The sequence below is a fragment of the Nerophis lumbriciformis genome, linkage group LG17, assembly GCF_033978685.3.
Source record: "Nerophis lumbriciformis linkage group LG17, RoL_Nlum_v2.1, whole genome shotgun sequence".
NCBI lineage: Eukaryota > Metazoa > Chordata > Actinopteri > Syngnathiformes > Syngnathidae > Nerophis > Nerophis lumbriciformis.
The window spans coordinates 44,422,571-44,448,417 of NC_084564.2; the positions used below are offsets into that span (position 1 = coordinate 44,422,571).

The 25,847-nt window shown below is 43.1% G+C and overlaps 2 protein-coding genes across 4 annotated transcripts in view; one reads left to right on the plus strand and one right to left on the minus strand.

The window, feature by feature from the left end:
• wdr81 (WD repeat domain 81) overlaps positions 1 to 7,227 on the minus strand; it is an 85,928-nt gene extending 78,701 nt beyond the window's left edge. For all 3 annotated transcript variants that reach the window (XR_009816630.1, XM_061973221.1, XM_061973220.1), the window contains exons 1-2: positions 7,033 to 7,227; positions 64 to 529 (exon numbers count right to left, since the gene is read on the minus strand). Coding sequence is in view for 2 of the 3 variants with exons in the window: in XM_061973221.1 (XP_061829205.1) it covers positions 64 to 425 (362 nt within the window). In the remaining variant the exon portion in view is untranslated. The remainder of the gene's footprint in view (positions 1 to 63; positions 530 to 7,032) is intronic.
• A 12,363-nt stretch (positions 7,228 to 19,590) lies between these two features.
• Positions 19,591 to 25,847, plus strand: part of slc13a5b (solute carrier family 13 member 5b) — a 42,204-nt gene continuing 35,947 nt past the window's right edge. The window contains exon 1 of the mRNA XM_061973216.1: positions 19,591 to 19,717. Within this exon, the coding sequence (XP_061829200.1) occupies positions 19,619 to 19,717 (99 nt within the window). The 5' untranslated portion in view covers positions 19,591 to 19,618. The remainder of the gene's footprint in view (positions 19,718 to 25,847) is intronic.

A 25,847-nucleotide genomic window follows, 5' to 3' on the forward strand; every position in this document is an offset into this window, starting at 1 on the left:
AACGGGGTTTGTATTTATGCATGATAGCCAACATATGTTGTGACATTTTAGAGTGTTTAATACCTGACATTGTGCTGTGACACGTGCTGCATGGTGCTCACGTAGGAGTCCTTTGTCGTGGTGTCACTTGGTTGAAGACACGGGTCTCTGACCAGGCTGTAGTCCAGCTTGCTTTTCCTCAAACCCTGTATGCACACTCGTGTCCAGCCAGTGGGCGGCTTAGCCTGTGAACACTGAAGATATGTGACAATTTCCGCCTCGCTGATGCTGTCCGCGCAGGCAAGACGCGTGAGCTTTCTCTCCCTCAGGGCTGCCAGCCAGCGGGCGGGCACCAGAGCAACAAGTTCATGGGGTCGAGGCCCGGAGCCCAGCTGCCTTCGGTCGATCCCGAAGTCTTTTTCCACTTCACCGACGAGCCAATCCATGGTGAGCCTCTGCAGGAATACAACTTGCTCATCGACTTTCACACACAGACCGAAGAAGGTGTCCTTGACCACACGGGGAGATGTATTTGCTTCTCACACATGTCCTGAAAGGATAATAAAAACACATGACAGGATGCTTTGGCAATAAAAGAGTCATCTAAGCACATGACTGCATGACATACTAGAGACTGAGCTCACATGATTAGAGCACCATAAACACATATTACAGAACTACACCGGCAAGAGTTCAGTCAATAATGTCTATTAAATCATTTGTAGCACTATCAACATTTTTGAAAACAACTACCGTATTTTCCGCACTATAAGGCGCACCTAAAAACCACAAATTTTCTCAAAAGCTGACAGTGCGCCTTATAACCCGGTGCGTTTTATATATGGATTAATATTAAGATTCATTTTCATAAAGTTTCGGTCTCGTAACTACAGTAAACAGCCGCCATCTTTTTTCCCGGTAGAACAGGAAGCGCTTCTTCTTCTACGCAAGCAACCGCCAAGGTAAGCACCCGCCCCCATAGAACAGGAAGCGCTTCTTCTTCTACTGTAAGCAACCACCCGCCCGCGTAGAAGAAGAAAAAGCGCGCGGATATTACCGTACGTTTCATTTCCTTTGTGTGTTTACATCTGTAAAGACCACAAAATGGCTCCTACTAAGCGTCAGGGATCCGGTTCATGAAAAGACGCAATCTCTCCATCCGCACACGGATTACTATTTCACAGCAACTGATATTCCTGTGAACCGCACTGTGGATACAACGGGAGCACGTACGGTGAATATTCGCACCACAGGGAATGAGAAGTCATCCTTCACTGTGGTTCTAGCTTGCCATGCTAATGGCCAGAAACTTCCACCCATGGTGATATTCAAAAGGAAGACCTTGCCAAAAGAGACCTTTCCAGCCGGCGTCATCATAAAAGCTAACTCGAAGGGATGGATGAAGAAAAGATGAGCGAGTGGTTAAGGTAAGTTTAAGTTTACGCGAAGAGGCCGGGTGGCTTTTTTCACGCAGCTCCGTCCATGTTGATATACGATTCCATGCGCGCCCACATCACGCTGGTTTTAATATATTATTAAAGTTTGACTGACCTATTTGACTGTTTTTTTGACATTCCTTTAGCGCAGTTAGATGTGGCTTACAACACAGGGCGGCTTATAGGTGGACAAAGTTTTGAAATATGCCGTTCATTGAAGGCGCGGCTTATAACCCAGGGCGCCTTATGGTGCGGAAAATACGGTATACAATTACCTTAATGAAGTTTGACTGTATTGTCTCCCTATCAATCTGCCATTCCTTCTGTCTTTTCAACAACTCCAGCCTTAGTTAAATTTATAAATGATGTATTCTCCTCTTTTGAACAAGATACATGTACAGATGCTATTTTCTTAGACCTCTCAAAGGCTTTTGATCTAGTTGCCCACTACATTCTCCTTGACAGACTTAAATCGCTAGGCCTTAGTAGGAATGCTCTCCTCTGGTTCAATGCCTATCTCCATAATAGACGCCAATTTGTTGCTTTTAAAGATGCGGTGTACAGTCTCAGCATCATGGAAAAAGGAGTTCCGCAGGGTTCTACGTTAGGACCCCTTTTATTTTCTGTATTTATCAATGACCTTCCTCGAGTGTGTACTAAATGCCAAGTACATGTATATTAGAGATGCGCGGTTTGCGGACACAACCGCGGAGTCCGCGGATTATCCGCGGGTCGGGCGGTTGAAATAAAAAAAAAAGAGATTTTATCCACGGGTCGGGTCGGGCGGTTGAAATAAAAAAAAATTAGATTTTAAATAGATTCAGGCGGGTGGCAGTTAAACCAATTCGGAAATATATATACAGGTAAAAGCCAGTAAATTAGAATATTTTGAAAAACTTGATTTATTTCAGTAATTGCATTCAAAAGGTGTAACTTGTACATTATATTTATTCATTGCACACAGACTGATGCATTCAAATGTTTATTTCATTTAATTTTGATGATTTGAAGTGGCAACAAATGAAAATCCAAAATTCCGTGTGTCACAAAATTAAAATATTGTGTAAGGGTTCAATTTTGAAGAGACCTGGTGCCACAAACTAATCAGCTGATTAACTCAAAACACCTGCAAAGGGCTTTAAATGGTCTCTCAGTCCAGTTCTGAAGCCTACACAAACATGGGGAAGACTTCAGATTTGACAGCTGTCCAAAAGGCAACCATCGACACATTGCACAAGGAGGGAAAGACACAAAAGGTTATTGCTGAAGAGGCTGGCTGTTCTCAGAGCTCTGTGTCCAAACACATTAATGGAGAGGCAAAGGGAAGGAAAAACTGTGGTCAGAAAAAGTGTACAAGCGATAGGGATCACCGCGCCCTGGTCAAGATTGTGAAAAAAAACCCATTCAAAAATGTGGGGGAGATTCAGAAGGAGTGGACAGCTGCTGGAGTCAGTGCTTCAAGATCCACCACCAAGAGACGCTTGAAAGACATGGGTTTCAACTGCCGCATACCTCGTGTCAAGCCACTGTTGACCAAGAAACAGCGCGAAAAGCGTCTCACCTGGGCTAAGGAAAAAAAAGAGCTGGACTGCTGCTGAGTGGTCCAAAGTCATGTTTTCTGACGAAAGCAAATTTTGCATTTCCTTTGGAAATCGAGGTCCCAGAGTCTGGAGGAAGACAGGAGAGGCACAGGATCCACGTTGCCTGAAGTCTAGTGTAAAGTTTCCACCATCAGTGATGGTTTGGGGTGCCATGTCATCTGCTGGTGTCGGTCCACTCTGTTTCCTGAGATCCAGGGTCAACGCAGCCGTCTACCAGCAAGTTTTAGAGCACTTCATGCTTCCTGCTGCTGACCTGCTCTATGGAGATGGAGATTTCAAGTTCCAACAGGACTTGGCGCCTGCACACAGCGCAAAATCTACCCGTGCCTGGTTTACGGACCATGGTATTTCTGTTCTAAATTGGCCCGCCAACTCCCCTGACCTTAGCCCCATAGAAAATCTGTGGGGTATTGTGAAAAGGAAGATGCAGAATGCCAGACCCAAAAACGCAGAAGAGTTGAAGGCCACTATCAGAGCAACCTGGGCTCTCATAACACCTGAGCAGTGCCAGAAACTCATCGACTCCATGCCACGCCGCATTAACGCAGTAATTGAGGCAAAAGGAGCTCCAACCAAGTATTGAGTATTGTACATGCTCATATTTTTCATTTTCATACTTTTCAGTTGGCCAACATTTCTAAAAATCCCTTTTTTGTATTAGCCTTAAGTAATATTCTAATTTTGTGACACACGGAATTTTGGACTTTCATTTGTTGCCACTTCAAATCATCAAAATTAAATGAAATCAACATTTGAATGCATCAGTCTGTGTGCAATGAATAAATATAATGTACAAGTTACACCTTTTGAATGCAATTACTGAAATAAATCAAGTTTTTCAAAATATTCTAATTTACTGGCTTTTGTATATATATATATATATATATATATATATATATACATAATAAAATAAATATATATATATATATATATATATATATATATATAGCTAGAATTCACTGAAAGTCAAGTATTTCATATATATATATATATATATATAAAAGTATATATATATATATATATATATATATATATATGAAATACTTGAGTATTATATATGTATATATATATATATATATATATATATATGAAATAATAATTCTAGCTGTAAATATACTCCTCCCCTCTTAACCACGCCCCCAAGGTGGGAGGGGCTTATCCCCAGGTGCATGTCTTTGGAGGTGGGAGGGGCCTATCCCCAGGTGCATGTCTTTGGAGGTGGGAGAAAGCCGAAGTAGAACCCACACAGTCACGGGGGAGAACATGCCAACTCCACACAGAAAGATCTCGAGCCTGGGTTTGAACTCGGGACTTTTTAGGACCTTCGTATTGTGAGGCACATGCACTAACCCCTTGTACCACCGTGCCGCCTAGATATTAAACATATTGCAATGAAATTGAACTACTTTATTGTATCACTCGAGTGTTGCAACATCTGTATATTTGTGTGATTTATTCATGTGATACATGAATAAATCACACAAATATATTGATACTAATATACCGATAAATAATAACAATAAATACTAATAATAATAAATTAATAATATACCGATTGTAATTGTATGCATGTTGGAAATAAACTCGAGCCGAGCTTACGATAAGCCCAATAACACTTGGAGCTGTTAACAAGGACATGGGGCGGTATAGTTTGGCCGCGCCGGCAGCTTCAGGATTCCAGGTTCGATCCCCGCCTCCGCCATACTAGTCACTGCCGTTGTGTCCTTGGGCAAGACACTTTACCCAACCCACACTGGTTTAAATGCAACTTAGATATTGTGTTTCACTATGTAAACGCGCTTTGAGTCACTAGAGAAAAGCGCTATATAAATATAATTCACTTCACATGGACACGTTGGGTAGACCTAGTGATGGGTCCGGCAACACCGATGCATCGGCGCTTGCGTCGAGCTCATAGAGCAAAACCCTGTGTCGGTGCGCGTACCGCTTTTAGAAAGTCACGTGACCGATCATGAGCTGTTTTGGTCACGTGACCGATACGCCAACTGTGTCGCCTCCTCTGTGCCCTGTGAGCGGCTCTTTTCTACAGCCGGAGAAATAATAACTAAGAGAAATCGTCTAAAATGTAATATGTCGGAAAAACTTTTTTTTTAATTTTTTTTATAAAAATGTGTAAAGAAATTAAATTAAAAAAATTCCCAGTCCACAATCATCCACAACACGTTCTCTTAGATTTCCATGTTATGATACATGTTCACATTATTTATTGACTGTATCTAAAAAAGATACAAATATATTTTTATTTAAATGAAGATATGAAATAATCCTAAATGAAATATTTATATTATTGTATATACTAGGGCAGGGGTCACCAACGCGGTGCCCGCGGTCACCAGGTAGCCCGTAAGGACCAGATCAGTCGCCCGCTGGCCTGTTCTAAAAATAGCTCAAAGAGCAGCACTTACCAGTGAGCTGCCTCTATTTTTTAAAATTGTATTTATTTACTAGCAAGCTGGTCTCGCTTTGCTCCACATTTTTAATTCTAAAAGAGACAAAACTCAAATAGAATTTGAAAATCCAAGAAAATATTTTAAAGACTTGGTCTTTACTTGGAATAAGCGGTAGAAAATGGATGGATGGATGGGTCTTCAATTGTTTAAATAAATTCATTTATTTTTTACTTTGCTTCTTATTACTTTTAGAAATACAATTTTAGAGAAAAAATACAACCTTAAAAATGATTTTAGGATTTTTAAACAAATATACCTTTTTACCTTTTAAATGTCTTCCTCTTCTTTCCTGACAATTTAAATCAATGTTCAAGTAAAAAAATGTATTATTATTATTGTAAAGAATAATAAATATTTTAGCTTCTGGTTTTTCGACGAAGAATATTTGTGAAATATTTCTTCAAACTTACTATGATTAAAATTCAAAAAAATTATTCTGGCAAATCTAGAAAATCTGTCGAATCAAATTTAAATCTTATTTCAAAGTATTTTGAATTTCTTTTAAAATTTTTGTTCTGGAAAATCTAGAAGAAATACTGATTTGTCTTTGCTAGAAATATAGCTTGGTCCAATTTGTTAAATATTTTAACAAAGTGCAGATTGGATTTTAACCAATTTAAAAACATGTCATCAAAATTCTAAAATGTATCTTAATCAGGAAAAATGACTAATGATGTTCCATAAATTCTTTTTTTAACTTTTTCAAAAAGATTCAAATTAGCTAGTTTTTGTCTTCTTTTTGTCGGTTGAATTTTGAATTTTAAAGAGTCGAAATTGAAGATAAACTATGTTTCAAAATTTTATTTTAATTTTTTTCGGGTTTTCTCCTCTTTTAAACCGTTCAATTAAGTGTTTTTTTCATCATTTATTCTGTACAAAAAACCTTCCGTAAAAGGGAAAAAAAATGTACGACGGAATGACAGACAGAAATACCCATTTTTTTATATATATAAATGTATTTATTTAGCTATTCTTGTTTAAATCACACTTACGTGTAACTTACAAATGACAATATATTTATTTATTTAAGTGTGTATCAAACTGGTAGCCCTTGGCATTAATCAGTACCCAAGAAGTAGTTTTTGGTTTCAAAAAGGTTGGTGACCCCTGTACTAGGGCATCAAATCAGTGTCAGTTGAGTCGGTCCATAGGTTGCCTGTAGGGATTTTTAATGTCCAGCAGATGTCAGTATTTAGTGACACAGTATCGACACAGTATCAATACAGTTTTGCAATGTGTCGAAACGCTTCATGACGCCTCATCAACCCATCACTAGGTAGACTATGTCTCCCGGCTGGCCTGGGAACGCCTCGGGATCCCCCGGGAGGAGCTGGACGAAGTGGCTGGGGAGAGGAAAGTCTGGGCTTCCCTGCTTAGGCTGCTGCCCCCGCGACCCCGCCTCGGATAAGATGGATGGACTTCACATGGACGTCTATTTTTACGTCATTTAGCTCAAATACAACACACACGCTACTCCATTCTCTAAAATAGGTGATCTATTGCACGCATTAAGTGTACTTATAATGTAAAAAAAACCAAGCTCACCTCGGCCAACTTGCAGCACTTGACAGCTAGCAGGAGGAGGCTAGCTCGCCTGATGCTAACAGCGGGAGAGTCGCGCGGCTTGGCGTTGCGAGTTTAAAGGAATGTTTACTTCTGCCAAAATGGGGCCGCGGGTGGAGGACATGTCCGCGTCATCTGCTGCGTGTCAGTGGGTAGGAGAGCGACGGTGTTGACTGCGAGGAGTCTGGAGCCATGTTTGAGAAGCGGCACGTCACGTGACACAACACCAGCCTCGGCTCGTCATGTGACTCACGTGACCCGGAAGACGGGCTTTTTTTTTTTTAAATAAATACAAAATTCAGTACATTTTAAAGCACTTCCTGTGTTGTCTGTCTAATTGTAATAAATGCAGACGAGGCGTGTTGGCTGAAGTTCTCAACGTTTACTCGGCATGGCGACATATAACTGTTATATTATAACAACACTTCTCGGGGCTACCGCGCATGCTCGTCCCTTCTGTGGCATGCTGGGTAGTGTAGTTCTAATATTCCCTAACTCAGTGGTTCTCAAACTTTTTTTGCCATCCCCCACTTTGGACAAGGGGGAGTTTTCAAGCCCCACCTGCCCCCATCGCCCCAACAGAGCGCTAATGCCAAGCTTTAACATTTTCAAATGTATTGAACATCAAGTTGTATACATTCGAACTCAATAACATAAAATAACATTAAGATCAATAATAAATAAAATAATTGTGCAGCTGTGGTATAACTTGCATCAAGTTCAATAATAAATAAAATAACTTCCATCAAGTTCAATAATAAATAAAACAAAAGTATTATAACTTGCATCAAGTTCAATAATAAATCAAAAAAAGTGTTATAACTTGCATCACGTTCAATAATAAATCAAAAAAACTGTTATAACTTGCATCAAGTTCAATAATAAATCAAATAACTGTGCAGCTGTGGTATAACTTGCATCAAGTTCAATAATAAATAAAATAACTTCCATCAAGTTCAATAATAAATAAAACAAAAGTACTATAACTTGCATCAAGTTCAATAATAAATCAAAAAAGTGTTATAACTTGCATCAAGTTCAATAATAAATCAAATAACTGTGCAGCTGTGGTATAACTTGCATCAAGTTCAATAATAAATAAAATAACTTCCATCAAGTTCAATAATAAATAAAACAAAAGTATTATAACTTGCATCACGTTCAATAATAAATCAAAAAAATTGTTATAACTTGCATCAAGTTCAATAATAAATCAAAAAAGTGTTATAACTTGCATCACGTTCAATAATAAATCAAAAAAAGTGTTATAACTTGCATCAAGTTCAATAATAAATCAAATAAAAGTGTTATAACTTGCATCAAGTTCAATAATAAATCAAAAAAAGTGTTATAACTTGCATCAAGTTCAATAATAAATTAAAAAGTGTTATAACTTGCATCAAGTTCAATAATAAATCAAAAAGTGTTATAACTTGCATCAAGTAAAAAGAAGTATAGGTAAATGGTATTCCAGAGGTACAGAGATGAAGAAGGGCTTTGATATTGGCTTGTTTATGTTACAGAAGAGTGTGGGGCTGCCTATTGAGGCAGTGGTGTTGCTGTGGTGGCATGATACCATTTCCATGATCACTAGTGGTAATGGTGTGGCTATGTATGTGTGTAGTGTGCATATGTATGTATACATCTATAATTTATGTATATACAAGTTCATTACGTTTGTACATTGAGTGAACAGGTAGTTCTAACTCAGAGTAATTTATGATTTAAAGAAAAGGGGTGGGATTAAATAAGTGTAAACTTCTTCTCACTCCTTTTCAAATATGTAAAAAAAAAAAAAAAAGAAAAAGAAAGTCCAATGCTCATTTGTTTTTGTTTTTTCTTTTCCATTGTTTTCATTTTGTTATAATGTCTGTTAAGGCTATAGCACTGTATTGGATCAGGTTTGCTCTTGTTTTTATGCATATTTGAAATAAAAATATATCAATCAATCAATCAATCAATCAAGTTCAATAATAAATCAAAAAGTGTTATAACTTGCATCAAGTTCAATAATAAATCAAAAAGTGTTATAACTTGCATCAAGTTCAATAATAAATCAAATAACTTGCATCAAGTTCAATAATAAATCAAAAAAAGTGTTATAACTTGCATCAAGTTCAATAATAAATAAAACAAAAGTGTTATAACTTGCATCAAGTTCAATAATAAATCACATAAAAGTGTTATAACTTGCATCAAGTTCAATAATACATCAAATAACTTGCATCAAGTTCAATAATAAGTCAAAAAAAGTGTTATAACTTGCATCAAGTTCAATAATAAATAAAACAAAAGTGTTATAACTTGCATCAAGTTCAATAATAAATCAAAAAAGTGTTATAACTTGCATCAAGTTCAATAATAAATCAAAAAAAGTGTTATAACTTGCATCAAGTTCAATAATAAATAAAACAAAAGTGTTATAACTTGCATCAAGTTCAATAATAAATCAAAAAAAGTGTTATAACTTGCATCAAGTTCAATAATAAATCAAATAACTTGCATCAAGTTCAATAATAAATACAATAAAAGTGCCACTTTGCAATCTTTGCAAAAAAAAAAGGAGGAGCTATGCATTTGGCAAGACAGGGCAAGTGACAGCACTTTCCCCCAGGAGAGCCACCTTGCTTCACTGTGAAACAGCACGGCTGTATGATCAGCTCCCATTTCCTCACACAGTGCAGAGAACAGTCGCACTTTCAGTGGTCGTGTTTTGATCAAATTGACCGCGCTCACAACATGTTAAAACCTCATTGAGTTCGGGGCTGAGCTGCCTTGACGCGAGTGCTTCCCAGTGAATGACACAGTGTGTGCCCGTCACATTTTTGTTTCTCTGCAGGCGCTGGCTCTGGCTCGACGACCTTTGAGGTGCGAGTCACAAATGTATATATTTGTGTAATTGTGATCCACACATTAGCCTGCTACCCATCCGCGCGAAAGTTTGTTCCGCTTAGCCCCGCCCCCAATAGTTACTGTTGCTATGTCTGTCAAACATTCGCTCGTACCGAGAAATATAAAGCCTCCAGTAAAAATAAGTACCGGTAATTTCCATTTATTTATATAGCGGATTTCACAGACAGAATCACAAAGTGATTTACAGTGTGTATAGAAAATGAAAGCATAGTAAAAAAAATAATCTAAGAATATAATAATGAAAAAAAAAAATGTAAAGTGAAATTTCCTCCCGTTCCTCGCGCCCCACCTGTCATGTCTCTATTCCCCACCAGTGGGGCGCGCCCCACACTTTGAGAAACGCTGCACTAACTCATAACATCACACTTCCATTTCAATTTCTTTGGCGATTTACAGCACTTTACATGCACTCGCCCAGGAGAAAGGGTGTGACACTGAAAAACGTAGGTAATTTTTTGCCTGTTGGTATCGACTTAGCAACCAAGTATCGATACTTTTGATAACTTGGGAAATATAATAGATCTAAACAATAAGAGTTTTTTGCAGAGGGACCAAATCATCAACAAGGAAGACCTGCGACATTATCGCCTGTTTTAAACTTTATTGAACAAGGTGATTGACTTTTGGCTTCCTTTCGTGTTGCTGCAGGACCGCTTGTATCGCACATGATGTCACACACAAGTAGACACGCTGCAGGACCGCTTGCATCGCACACAAGTAAACACACTGCAGGACCGCTTGTATCGCACATGATGTCACACACAAGTAAACACACTGCAGGACCGCTTGCATCGCACACAAGTAAACACGCTGCAGGACCGCTTGTATCGCACATGATGTCACACACAAGTAAACACGCTGCAGGACCGCTTGTATCGCACATGATGTCACACACAAGTAAACACGCTGCAGGACCGCTTGCATCGCACATGATGTCACACACAAGTAAACACGCTGCAGGACCGCTTGCATCGCACATGATGTCACACACAAGTAAACACGCTGCAGGACCGCTTGCATCGCACACAAGTAAACACACTGCAGGACCGCTTGCAACGCACATGATGTCACACACAAGTAAACACGCTGCAGGACCGCTTGCATTGCACATGATGTCACAAACATGCTGCAGGACTGCTTGTATCGCACATGATGTCAAACACAAGTACACACGCTGCAGGACCGCTTGCATCGCACATGATGTCACACACAAGTAAACACGCTGAAGGACCGCTTGTATCGCACATGATGTCACACACAAGTAAACACGCTGCAGGACCGCTTGTATCGCACATGATGTCACACACAAGTAAACACGCTGCAGGACCGCTTGTATCGCACATGATGTCACACACAAGTAAACACGCTGCAGGACCGCTTGCATCGCACATGATGTCACACACAAGTAAACACGCTGCAGAACCGCTTGCTTCGCACATGATGTCACACACAAGTAAACACGCTGCAGGACCGCTTGTATCACACATGATGTCACACACAAGTAAACACGCTGCAGGACTGCTTGTATCGCACATGATGTCACACACAAGTAAACACGCTGCAGGACCGTTTGCATCGCACACAAGTAAACACGCTGCAGGGCTGCTTGTATCGCACATGATGTCACACACAATTAAACACGCTGCAGGACCGCTTGTATCGCACATGATGTCACACAAAAGTAAACACACTGCAGGACCGCTTGCATCGCACATGATGTCACACACAAGTAAACACGCTACAGGACCGCTTGCATCGCACACAATTAACCACACTGCAGGACCGCTTGCATCGCACATGATGTCACACACAAGTAAACACGCTGCAAGACCCCTTGTATCGCACATGATGTCACACACAAGTAAACACGCTGCAGGACCGCTTGCATCGCACACAAGTAAACACGCTGCAGGGCCGCTTGCATCGCACACAAGTAAACACACTGCAGGACCGCTTGCATCGCACTTGATGTCACACACAAGTAAACACGCTGCAGGACCGCCTGCATCGCACATGATGTCACACACAAGTAAACACGCTGCAGGACCGCTTGTATCGCACATGATGTCACACACAAGTAAACACACTGCAGGACCGCTTGCATCGCACATAATGTCACACACAAGTGAACACGCTGCAGGACAGCTTGTATCGCACATGATGTCACACACACAAGTAAACACACTGCAGGACTGCTTGCATCGCACACAAGTAAACACGCTGCAGGGCCGCTTGTATCGCACATGATGTCACACACAAGTAAACACGCTGCAGGACCGCTTGCATCGCACATGATGTCACACACAAGTAAACACACTGCAGGACCGCTTGCATCGCACATGATGTCACACACAAGTAAACACGCTGGAGGACCGCTTGCATCGCACATGATGTCACACACAAGTAAACACGCTGGAGGACCACTTGCATCGCACATGATGTCACACACAAGTAAACACGCTGCAGGACCGCTTGCATCGCACATGATGTCACACACAAGTAAACACGCTGCAGGACCGCTTGCATCGCACACAAGTAAACACGCTGCAGGACCGCTTGCATCGCACATGATGTCACACACAAGTAAACACGCTGCAGGACCGCTTGCATCGCACATGATGTCACACACAAGTAAACACGCTGCAGGACCGCTTGTATCGCACATGATGTCACACACAAGTAAACACGCTGCAGGACCGCTTGCATCGCACACAAGTAAACACGCTGCAGGACCGCTTGCATCGCACATGATGTCACACACAAGTAAACACGCTGCAGGACCGCTTGTATCGCACATGATGTCACACACAAGTAAACACGCTGCAGGACCGCTTGCATCGCACATGATGTCACACACAAGTAAACACGCTGCAAGACCCCTTGTATCGCACATGATGTCACACACAAGTAAACACGCTGCAGGACCGCTTGCATCGCACACAAGTAAACACGCTGCAGGGCCGCTTGCATCGCACACAAGTAAACACACTGCAGGACCGCTTGCATCGCACTTGATGTCACACACAAGTAAACACGCTGCAGGACCGCTTGTATCAGACATGATATCACACACAAGTAAACACGCTGCAGGACCGCTTGTATCGCACATGATGTCACACACAAGTAAACACGCTGCAGGACCGCTTGCATCGCACACAAGTAAACACGCTGCAGGGCCGCTTGCATCGCACACAAGTAAACACACTGCAGGACCGCTTGCATCGCACTTGATGTCACACACAAGTAAACACGCTGCAGGACCGCCTGCATCGCACATGATGTCACACACAAGTAAACACGCTGCAGGACCGCTTGTATCGCACATGATGTCACACACAAGTAAACACACTGCAGGACCGCTTGCATCGCACATAATGTCACACACAAGTGAACACGCTGCAGGACAGCTTGTATCGCACATGATGTCACACACACAAGTAAACACACTGCAGGACTGCTTGCATCGCACACAAGTAAACACGCTGCAGGGCCGCTTGCATCGCACACAAGTAAACACACTGCAGGACCGCTTGCATCGCACTTGATGTCACACACAAGTAAACACGCTGCAGGACCGCTTGTATCAGACATGATATCACACACAAGTAAACACGCTGCAGGACCGCTTGTATCGCACATGATGTCACACACAAGTAAACACGCTGCAGGACCGCTTGCATCGCACACAAGTAAACACGCTGCAGGGCCGCTTGCATCGCACACAAGTAAACACACTGCAGGACCGCTTGCATCGCACTTGATGTCACACACAAGTAAACACGCTGCAGGACCGCCTGCATCGCACATGATGTCACACACAAGTAAACACGCTGCAGGACCGCTTGTATCGCACATGATGTCACACACAAGTAAACACACTGCAGGACCGCTTGCATCGCACATAATGTCACACACAAGTGAACACGCTGCAGGACAGCTTGTATCGCACATGATGTCACACACACAAGTAAACACACTGCAGGACTGCTTGCATCGCACACAAGTAAACACGCTGCAGGGCCGCTTGTATCGCACATGATGTCACACACAAGTAAACACGCTGCAGGACCGCTTGCATCGCACATGATGTCACACACAAGTAAACACACTGCAGGACCGCTTGCATCGCACATGATATCACACACAAGTAAACACGCTGCAGGACCGCTTGTATCGCACATGATGTCACACACAAGTAAACAAGCTGCAGGACCGCTTGTATCAGACATGATATCATACATTTTACATGCAAGTCCATGTAATCCCCAACATTCATTTTTTTGCGAATATTGGAGCGATATCTGCTCTCAGTATCAGACGAGGACAGTTGATACAGTTATAATATAGTTGATATCTGCTCTCAGTATCAGACGAGGACAGTTGATACTGTGCAGTTCTACAACATCAACAAAAGTCTACTTTCTGAAAGTCAGAATGTTAGATTAAACAGTTAGATTGGGTACCTAATGAAGTGTCCTGTGTATCCATCCATCCATCCATTTTTCTACCGCTTTCCCCTTTTGTGTGTTTTAAGTTGTGTGTGTGTCCCTAATCAGAAAGAAGCCCTCGTCTACTTACACGAGACTTTAGCGACACTTCTGCCATCGATTTGAGTGTGCAGCCAGATTGGTGAGTGTGTAGAAGGTATGTCAACTCCCCTTGCCTTTCCTTTTACTCGCCACTAGTCGGCGCCATGCAGCCACTGAACATGTTATTATTGTTCCTCTGCCTTGAAGTCAACAACACCCGCTGTAAGGAAAAGTTCATGTTTTAGCAGCAACTTGGCTTCTATTTTTGTCTTCTTAGCTGTAAATTGTCTGAATGATCAGAGTCCTGTCCCAGAGAAGGAGTCTAGACTGTAGCCAGACTCTCACACTATTAACTAGATCCACTATGGACTGGACTCTCACACTATTAACTAGATCCACTATGGACTGGACTCTCACTATTATGTTAGATCCACTATGGACTGGACTCTCTCACTATTATGTTAGATCCACTATGGACTGGACTCTCTCACTATTATGTTAGATCCACTATGAACTGGACTCTCACACTATTAACTAGATCCACTATGGACTGGACTCTCACACTATCAACTAGATCCACTATGGACTGGACTCTCACACTATTATGTTAGATCCACTATGGACTGGACTCTCTCACTATTATGTTAGATCCACTATGGACTGGACTCTCACACTATTAACTAGATCCACTATGGACTGGACTCTCACACTATCAACTAGATCCACTATGGACTGGACTCTCACACTATTATGTTAGATCCACTATGGACTGGACTCTCTCACTATTATGTTAGATCCACTATGGACTGGACTCTCACACTATTAACTAGCTCCACTATGGACTGGACTCTCACACTATCAACTAGATCCACTATGGACTGGACTCTCACACTATTATGTTAGATCCACTATGGACTGGACTCTCACACTATCAACTAGATCCACTATGGACTGGACTCTCACACTATCAACTAGATCCACTATGGACTGGACTCTCACACTATTATGTTAGATCCACTATGGACTGGACTCTCACACTATCAACTAGATCCACTATGGACTGGACTCTCACACTAAAAACTAGATCCACTATAGAATGGACTCTCACACTATTATCTAGATCCACTATAGAATGGACTCTCACACTATTAGCTAGATCCACTATGGACTGGACTCTCACACTATTAACTAGATCCACTATGAACTGGACTCTCACACTAAAAACTAGATCCACTATGGACTGGACACTCACATTATTAACTAGATCCACTATGGACTGGACTCTCACACTATTAACTAGATCCACTATGGACTGGACTCTCACACTATCAACTAGATTCACTATAGACTGGACTCTCACACTATTAACTAGATCCACTATGGACTGGACTCTCACACTAAAAACTAGATCCACTATGGACTGGACTCTCACACTATTAACTAGATCAACTATGGACTGGACTCTCAAATTATTAACTAGATCCACTATGGACTGGACTCTCACACTATTAGCTAGATCCACTATGGACAGGACTCTCACACTATTAACTAGATCCACTATGGACTGGACTCTCACACTATTAACTAGATCCACTATGGACTGGACTCTCACACTATTAACTAGATCCACTATGGACTGGACTCTCACACTATCAACTAGATCCACTATGGACTGGACTCTCACACTATTATGTTAGATCCACTATGGACTGGACTCTCTCACTATTATGTTAGATCCACTATGGACTGGACTCTCACACTATTAACTAGATCCACTATGGACTGGACTCTCACATTATTAACTAGATCCACTATGGACTGGACTCTCACATTATTAACTAGATCCACTATGGACTGGACTCTCACACTATTAACTAGATCCACTATGGACTGGACTCTCACACTATTATGTTAGATCCACTATGGACTGGACTCTCACTATTATGTTAGATCCACTATGGACTGGACTCTCACTATTATGTTAGATCCACTATGGACTGGACTCTCACTATTATGTTAGATCCACTATGGACTGGACTCTCACACTATTATGTTAGATCCACTATGGACTGGACCCTCACTATTATGTTAGATCCACTATGGACTGGACTCTCACACTATTATGTTAGATCCACTATGGACTGGACTCTCACACTATCAACTAGATCCACTATGGACTGGACTCTCACACTATTATGTTAGATCCACTATGGACTGGACTCTCACACTGTTAACTAGATCCACTATAGAATGGACTCTCACACTATTATCTAGATCCACTATAGAATGGACTCTCACACTATTAGCTAGATCCACTATGGACTGGACTCTCACACTATTAACTAGATCCACTATGAACTGGACTCTCACACTAAAAACTAGATCCACTATGGACTGGACACTCACATTATTAACTAGATCCACTATGGACTGGACTCTCACACTATTAACTAGATCCACTATGGACTGGACTCTCACACTATCAACTAGATTCACTATGGACTGGACTCTCACACTATTAACTAGATCCACTATGGACTGGACTCTCACACTAAAAACTAGATCCACTATGGACTGGACTCTCACACTATTAACTAGATCCACTATGGACTGGACTCTCAAACTATTAACTAGATCCACTATGGACTGGACTCTCACACTATTAGCTAGATCCACTATGGACAGGACTCTCACACTATTAACTAGATCCACTATGGACTGGACTCTCACACTATTAACTAGATCCACTATGGACTGGACTCTCACACTATTAACTAGATCCACTATGGACTGGACTCTCACACTATTAACTAGATCCACTATGGACTGGACTCTCATACTATTAACTAGATCCACTATGGACTGGACTCTCACACTATTAACTAGATCCACTATGGACTGGACTCTCACACTAATAACTAGATCCACTATGGACTGGACTCTCACATTATTAACTAGATCCACTATGGACTGGACTCTCACATTATTAACTAGATCCACTATGGACTGGACTCTCACACTATTAACTAGATCCACTATGGACTGGACTCTCACACTATTATGTTAGATCCACTATGGACTGGACTCTCACTATTATGTTAGATCCACTATGGACTGGACTCTCACTATTATGTTAGATCCACTATGGACTGGACTCTCACACTATTATGTTAGATCCACTATGGACTGGACTCTCACTATTATGTTAGATCCACTATGGACTGGACTCTCACTATTATGTTAGATCCACTATGGACTGGACTCTCACACTATTATGTTAGATCCACTATGGACTGGACTCTCACTATTATGTTAGATCCACTATGGACTGGACTCTCACACTATTATGTTAGATCCACTATGGACTGGACCCTCACTATTATGTTAGATCCACTATGGACTGGAGTCTCACACTATATGTTAGATCCACTATGGACTGGACTCTCACACTATTATGTTAGATCCACTATGGACTGGACTCTCACACTATTATGTTAGATCCACTATGGACTGGACTCTAACACAATTATGTTAGATCCACTATGGACTGGACTCTCACACTATTATGTTAGATCCACTATGGACTGGACTCTCACACTATTATGTTAGATCCACTATGGACTGGACTCTCACACTATTATGTTAGATCCACTATGGACTGGACTCTAACACAATTATGTTAGATCCACTATGGACTGGACTCTCACACTATTATGTTAGATCCACTATGGACTGGACTCTCACACTATTATGTTAGATCCACTATGGACTGGACTCTCACACTATTATGTTAGATCCACTATGGACTGGACTCTCACATTATTAACTAGATCCACTATGGACTGGACTCTCACATTATTAACTAGATCCACTATGGACTGGACTCTCACACTATTAACTAGATCCACTATGGACTGGACTCTCACACTATTATGTTAGATCCACTATGGACTGGACTCTCACTATTATGTTAGATCCACTATGGACTGGACTCTCACTATTATGTTAGATCCACTATGGACTGGACTCTCACACTATTATGTTAGATCCACTATGGACTGGACTCTCACTATTATGTTAGATCCACTATGGACTGGACTCTCACACTATTATGTTAGATCCACTATGGACTGGACCCTCACTATTATGTTAGATCCACTATGGACTGGAGTCTCACACTATATGTTAGATCCACTATGGACTGGACTCTCACACTATTATGTTAGATCCACTATGGACTGGACTCTCACACTATTATGTTAGATCCACTATGGACTGGACTCTAACACAATTATGTTAGATCCACTATGGACTGGACTCTCACACTATTATGTTAGATCCACTATGGACTGGACTCTCACACTATTATGTTAGATCCACTATGGATTGGACTCTCACACTATTATGTTAGATCCACTATGGACTGGACCCTCACTATTATGTTAGATCCACTATGGACTGGACTCTCACACTATTATGTTAGATCCACTATGGACTGGACCCTCACTATTATGTTAGATCCACTATGGACTGGAGTCTCACACTATATGTTAGATCCACTATGGACTGGACTCTCACACTATTATGTTAGATCCACTATGGACTGGACTCTCACACTATTATGTTAGATCCACTATGGACTGGACTCTAACACAATTATGTTAGATCCACTATGGACTGGACTCTCACACTATTATGTTAGATCCACTATGGACTGGACTCTCACACTATTATGTTAGATCCACTATGGATTGGACTCTCACACTATTAACTAGATTACATATTAAATATACGAGTTAGAGCAAACCTCTGCCTTGATTTTAATGAATACTTAGGTCCACTACACTACTGTATTTAATGTCATTATGGTGGTACTTAATGACAAAGTGAGTATATAATGAATGCTGCTTTGAACTGAATATTAATGATTTATTATGAACTCATGTTGTCCTAGCCCCGCCCCTTTTCCCATTGTGCTCTCTCTCTCTCTCTCTCTCTCTCTCTCTCTCTCTCTCTCTCTCTCTCTCTCTCTCTCTCTCTCTCTCTCTCCTAATGGCCAAAGAGAGAAAGAGAGCCAAGTCTCACAGTTCTGCACCAAAGTCTTCCTTCTCTTGCAACATTTAAGGATGACTTTCTTCCAGGTTCTTCTCTCCGTGAAGACCGAGGTCATCCTCCTCTTCACTCCCCTTCTGTTCCTTCCCTTGCCGTTGGTGGTGGCGACGTCGGTAAGTACATCCTTCATGTGTCAGTCAACATGATTGAAACTCTCTTTGAAGTGACACTTATGATGTTCTCTTTGATGTTTGTCATAAAGTCTTTTCAAAAAGTTTGAAAAAAACACTTTTTATTTAAAAAATCGGAGTTGTTTTCATTTGCACCTGTGTGTAACATAAAAGTCATGCAATGTGGCCCCTGTGTGCTCATATAAGATGCGATGTGGCCCCTGTGTGTTCATATAAGATGCCATGTGGCCCCTGTGTGCTCATATAAGATGCTATGTGGCCCCTGTGTACTCCTATAAGATGCGATGTGGCCCCTGTGTGTTCATATAAGATGCCATGTGGCCCCTGTGTGCTCATATAAGATGCTATGTGGCCCCTGTGTACTCCTATAAGATGCCTTGTGGCCCTTGTGTGTTCATATAAGATGTCATGTGGTCCCTGTGTGCTCATATAAGATGCCATGTGGCCCCTGTGTGCTCCTATAAGATGCCATGTGGCCCCTGTGTGTTCAAATAAGATGCCATGTGGCCCCTGTGTGTTCATATAAGATGCCATGTGGCCCCTGTGTGTTCATATAAGATGCCAAGTGGCCCCTGTGTGTTCATATAAGATGCCATCTGGCCCCTGTGTGTTCATATAAGATGTGACGTGGCCCCTGTGTGCTCCTATAAGATGCGATGTGGCCCCTGTGTGCTCCTATAAGATGCGATGTGGCCCCTGTGTGCTCCTATAAGATGCCATGTGGCCCCTGTGTGCTCCTATAAAATGCATGTGGCCCCTGTGTGCTCATATAAGATGCCATGTGGCCCCTGTGTGCTCCTATAAGATGCATGTGGCCCCTGTGTGCTCATATAAGATGCCATGTGGCCCCTGTGTGTTCCTATAAGATGCCATGTGGCCCCTGTGTGTTCCTATAAGATGCCATGTGGCCCCTGTGTGCTCATATAAGATGCTATGTGGCCCCTGTGTACTCCTATAAGATGCGATGTGGCCCCTGTGTGTTCATATAAGATGCCATGTGGCCCCTGTGTGCTCATATAAGATGCAATGTGGCCCCTGTGTGCTCCTACAAGATGCGATGTGGCCCCTGTGTACTCCTATAAAATGCCATGTGGCCCCTGTGTGCTCCTTTAAGATGTGATGTGGCCCCTGTGTGCTCCTATAAGATGCCATGTGGCCCCTGTGTACTCCTATAAGATGCCATGTGGCCCCTATGTGCTCCTTTAAGATGTGATTTGGCCTCTGTGTGTTCATATAAGATGCCATGTGGCCCCTGTGTGTTCATATAAGATGCCATGTGGCCCCTGTGTGCTCCTATAAGATGCCATGTGGCCCCTGTGTGCTCCTATAAGATGCATGTGGCCCCTGTGTGCTCCTATAAGATGCCATGTGGCCCCTGTGTGTTCATATAAGATGTCATGTGGCCCCTGTGTGCTCATATAAGATGCCATGTGGCCCCTGTGTGCTCCTATAAGATGCCATGTGGCCCCTGTGTGCTCCTATAAGATGCCATGTGGCCCCTGTGTGCTCCTATAAGATGCATGTGGCCCCTGTGTGCTCCTATAAGATGCCATGTGGCCCCTGTGTGTTCATATAAGATGCCATGTGGCCCCTGTGTGCTCCTATAAGATGCCATGTGGCCCCTGTGAGCTCCTATAAGATGCCATGTGGCCCCTGTGTGTTCATATAAGATGCCATGTGGCCCCTGTGAGCTCCTATAAGATGCCATGTGGCCCCTGTGAGCTCCTATAAGATGCATGTGGCCCCTGTGTGCTCCTATAAGATGCCATGTGGCCCCTGTGTGTTCATATAAGATGCCATGTGGCCCCTGTGAGCTCCTATAAGATGCCATGTGGCCCCTGTGAGCTCCTATAAGATGCCATGTGGCCCCTGTGAGCTCATATAAGATGCCATGTGGCCCCTGTGAGCTCCTATAAGATGCCATGTGGCCCCTGTGAGCTCATATAAGATGCCATGTGGCCCCCGTGTGTTCATATAAGATGCCATGTGGCCCCTGTGTGTTCATATAAGATGCGATGTGGCCCCTGTGTGCTCATATATGATGCGATGTGGCCCCTGTGTGCTCATCTAAGATGCGATGCGGCCCCTGTGTGCTCTTATAAGATGCAATGTGGCCCCTGTGTGCTCCTACAAGATGCGATGTGGCCCCTGTGTGTTCATATAAGATGCCAAGTGGCCCCTGTTTGCTCCTATAAGATGCCAAGTGGCCCCTGTTTGCTCCTATAAGATGCATGTGGCCCCTGTGTGCTCATATAAGATGCCATGTGGCCCCTGTGTGCTCATATAAGATGCCATGTGGCCCCTGTGTGTTCATATAAGATGCATGTGGCCCCTGTGTGCTCATATAAGATGCCATGTGGCCCCTGTGTGTTCATATAAGATGCATGTGGCCCCTGTGTGTTCATATAAGATGCATGTGGCCCCTGTGTGTTCATATAAGATGCCATGTGGCCCCTGTGTGTTCATATAAGATGCATGTGGCCCCTGTGTGTTCATATAAGATGCCATGTGGCCCCTGTGTGTTCATATAAGATGCCATGTGGCCCCTGTGTGTTCATATAAGATGCGATGTGGCCCCTGTGTGCTCCTATAAGATGCATGTGGCCCCTGTGTGCTCATATAAGATGCCATGTGGCTCCTGTGTGCTCATATAAGATGCGATGTGGCCCCTGTTTGCTCCTATAAGATGCATGTGGCCCCTGTGTGCTCCTATAAGATGCCATGTGGCCCCTATGTGCTCCTATAAGATGCGATGTGGCCCCTGTGTGCTCCTATAAGATGCCATGGGGCCCCCTTTGTGCTCCTATAAGATGCGACGTGGCCCCTATGTGTTCCTTTAAGATGTGATGTGGCCACTGTGTGCTCTTATAAGATGCCAAGTGGCCTCTGGGAGCTCCTATAAGATGCGATGAGGCCCCTGTGTGTTCATATAAGATGCCATGTGGCCCCTGTGTGTTCATATAAGATGCAATGTGGCCCCTGTGTGCTCATACAAGATGCCATGTGGCCCCTGTGTGTTCATATAAGATGTGATGTGGCCCCTGTGTGTTCATATAAGATGCATGTGGCCCCTGTGTGCTCCTATAAGATGCCATGTGGCCCCTGTGTGCTCATATAAGATGCGATTTGGCCCCTGTTTGCTCGTATAAGATGCATGTGGCCCCTGTGTGCTCCTATAAGATGCCATGTGGTTCTTGTGTGTTCCTATAAGATGCCATGTGGCCCCTGTGTGCTCCTATAAGATGCCATGTGGCCCCTGTGTGCTCCTATAAGATGCCCTGTGGCCCCTGTGTGCTCCTATAAGATGCCATGTGGTTCTTGTGTGTTCCTATAAGATGCCATGTGGCCCCTGTGTGCTCCTATAAGATGCCATGTGGCCCCTGTGTGCTCCTATAAGATGCCCTGTGGCCCCTGTGTGCTCCTATAAGATGCCATGTGGTTCTTGTGTGTTCCTCTAAGATGCCATGTGGCCCCTGTGTGCTCCTGTAGAATGCCATGTGGCCCCTGTGAGCTCCTATAAGATGCCATGTGGCCCCTGTGTGCTCCTATAAGATGCTATGTGGCCCCTGTGTGCTCCTATAAGATGCAATGTGGCCCCTGTGTGCTCCTATAAGATGCCATGTGGCTCCTGTGTGCTCCTATAAGATGCAACGTGGCCCGTGTGTTCATATAAGATGCCATGTGGCCCCTGTGTGCTCATATAAGATGCCATGTGGCCCCTGTTTACTCCTTTTAGATGCCATGTGGCCCCTGTGTGCTCCTATAAGATGCATGTGGCCCCTGTGTGTTCATATAAGATGCATGTGGCCCCTGTGTGTTCATATAAGATGCGATGTGGCCCCTGTGTGCTCCTATAAGATGCCATGTGGCCCCTGTGTGCTCCTATAAGATGCATGTGGCCCCTGTGTGTTCATATAAGATGCCATGTGGCCCCTGTGTGCTCCTATAAGATGCTATGTGGCCCCTGTGTGCTCCTATAAGATGCCATGTGGCCCCTGTGTGTTCATATAAGATGCCATGTGGCTCCTGTGTGCTCCTATAAGATGCTATGTGGCCCCTGTGTGTTCATATAAGATGCGATGTGGCCCCTGTGTGTTCATATAAGATGCGATGTGGCCCCTCTGTGCTCGTATAAGATGCGATGTGGCCCCTGTGTGCTCGTATAGGATGCGATGTGGCCCCTGTGTGCTCCTATAAGATGCATGTGTCCCCTTTGTGCTCCTGTAAGATGCAAGTGGCCCCTGTGTGTTCATATAAGATGTGACGTGGCCCCTGTGTGCTCCTATAAGATGCCATGTTGCCCCTGTGTGCTCCTATAAGATGCGATGTGGCCCCTGTGTGTTCATATAAGATGCCATGTGGCCCCTGTGAGCTCCTATAAGATGTGATTTGGCCCCTGTGTGTTCATATAAGATGCCATGTGGCCCCTGTGTGCTCCTATAAGATGTGATTTGGCCCCTGTGTGTTCATATAAGATGCCATGTGGCCCCTGTGTGCTCCTATAAGATGTGATTTGGCCCCTGTGTGTTCATATAAGATGCCATGTGGCCCCTGTGTGCTCCTATAAGATGCGATGTGGCCCCTGTGTGTTCATATAAGATGCCATGTGGCCCCTGTGTGCTCCTATAAGATGCCATGTGGCCCCTGTGTGCTCCTACAAGAGGGGCGTGGCCCCAGCGTGCTGCACATGTAGTGATTAGAGTGGCTCTGATCAAAGTGTGCTGTGCAGAGAGATAGTCTTTGATTAGTGATGTGTGTGACATGAAGAAGTCAACACAAACGTGTCCTGACAGCAGAAGAAGAAAGAAGCAGCCTTTGAACCGTCATAACATAACTTATGTAACATCATTATTATGTAAGGACTGTTGAGGCTGTCAATAAGTACATCTTTCACTTTTTGCCAACCAATTTTATTACTGTGTATCTTCTCAAGGGACGATTGAATACCAGGACAATAAAAGTTAGATACATTAGAGGAGTCAATGTCCAGCTTGGATCGCAGCACTATGTACTATACTCTGTTTGAAAAGTACCGCTTCACCATTTATCTATTCATTTATTTATTTTAACAGGCAAGACAGCGCGTCGTCACGTGGTGACATTGCTGGTTTTAGGAGCAGAGGAGCATGTTGGGCAGCGCACACACACAGAGTACTTGCAAGCAGACACAGTGTGTAGACAGAAAAGGGAGAATGGACTCATTTTGGTGTAAAAAGTCAAGATAAAGGTGAAGTTCTAACACTGAAACACCCTCAGGAAGAGCTGCTTTAACACGTGGCTATCCAGCAAATCACTACCTCCATGGCGACAAATAAAGTAAGTTTCTTACAAGTAACATTATCACTGGAGGACGAGGAATAGCTAAACATGCTTCACTACACACCGTAGGAGGATACAATAGCTCACGGGCGTCACAATGTAAACAAACGCCATGGGTGGATCTATACCTGACATCCACTGTAATGATACCAAGTACAGGGGTGTATCTCGTCGATACTATTATGATTACATCGATATTTTTTATCATCACAAAATGTTTTTTTTAATTTTTTTATTCATAATATGTTTATACTCAGAGGAAATACGTCCCTGGACACATGCGATGTGGCCCCTGTGTGTTCATATAAGATGCCATGTGGCCCCTGTGTGCTCCTATAAGATGCCATGTGGCCCCTGTGTGTTCATATAAGATGCGATGTGGCCCCTGTGTGCTCATATAAGATGCCATGTGGCCCCTGTGTGCTCATATACGATGCGTAGTGGCCCCTGTGAGCTCCTATAAGATGCCATGTGGCCCCTGTTTGTTCATATAAGATGCCATGTGGCCCCTGTGAGCTCCTATAAGATGCCATGTGGCCCCTGTGTGTTCCTATAAGATGCCATGTTGCCCCTGTGTGTTCATATAAGATGCCATGTGGCCCCTGTGTGTTCATATAAGATGCCATGTGGCCCCTGTGTGCTCCTATAAGATGCCATGTGGCCCCTGTTTGCTCCTATAAGATGCCATGTGGCCCCTGTTTGCTCCTATAAGATGCCATGTGGCCCCTGTATGTTCATATAAGATGCCATGTGGCCCCTGTGAGCTCCTATAAGATGTGATTTGGCCCCTGTG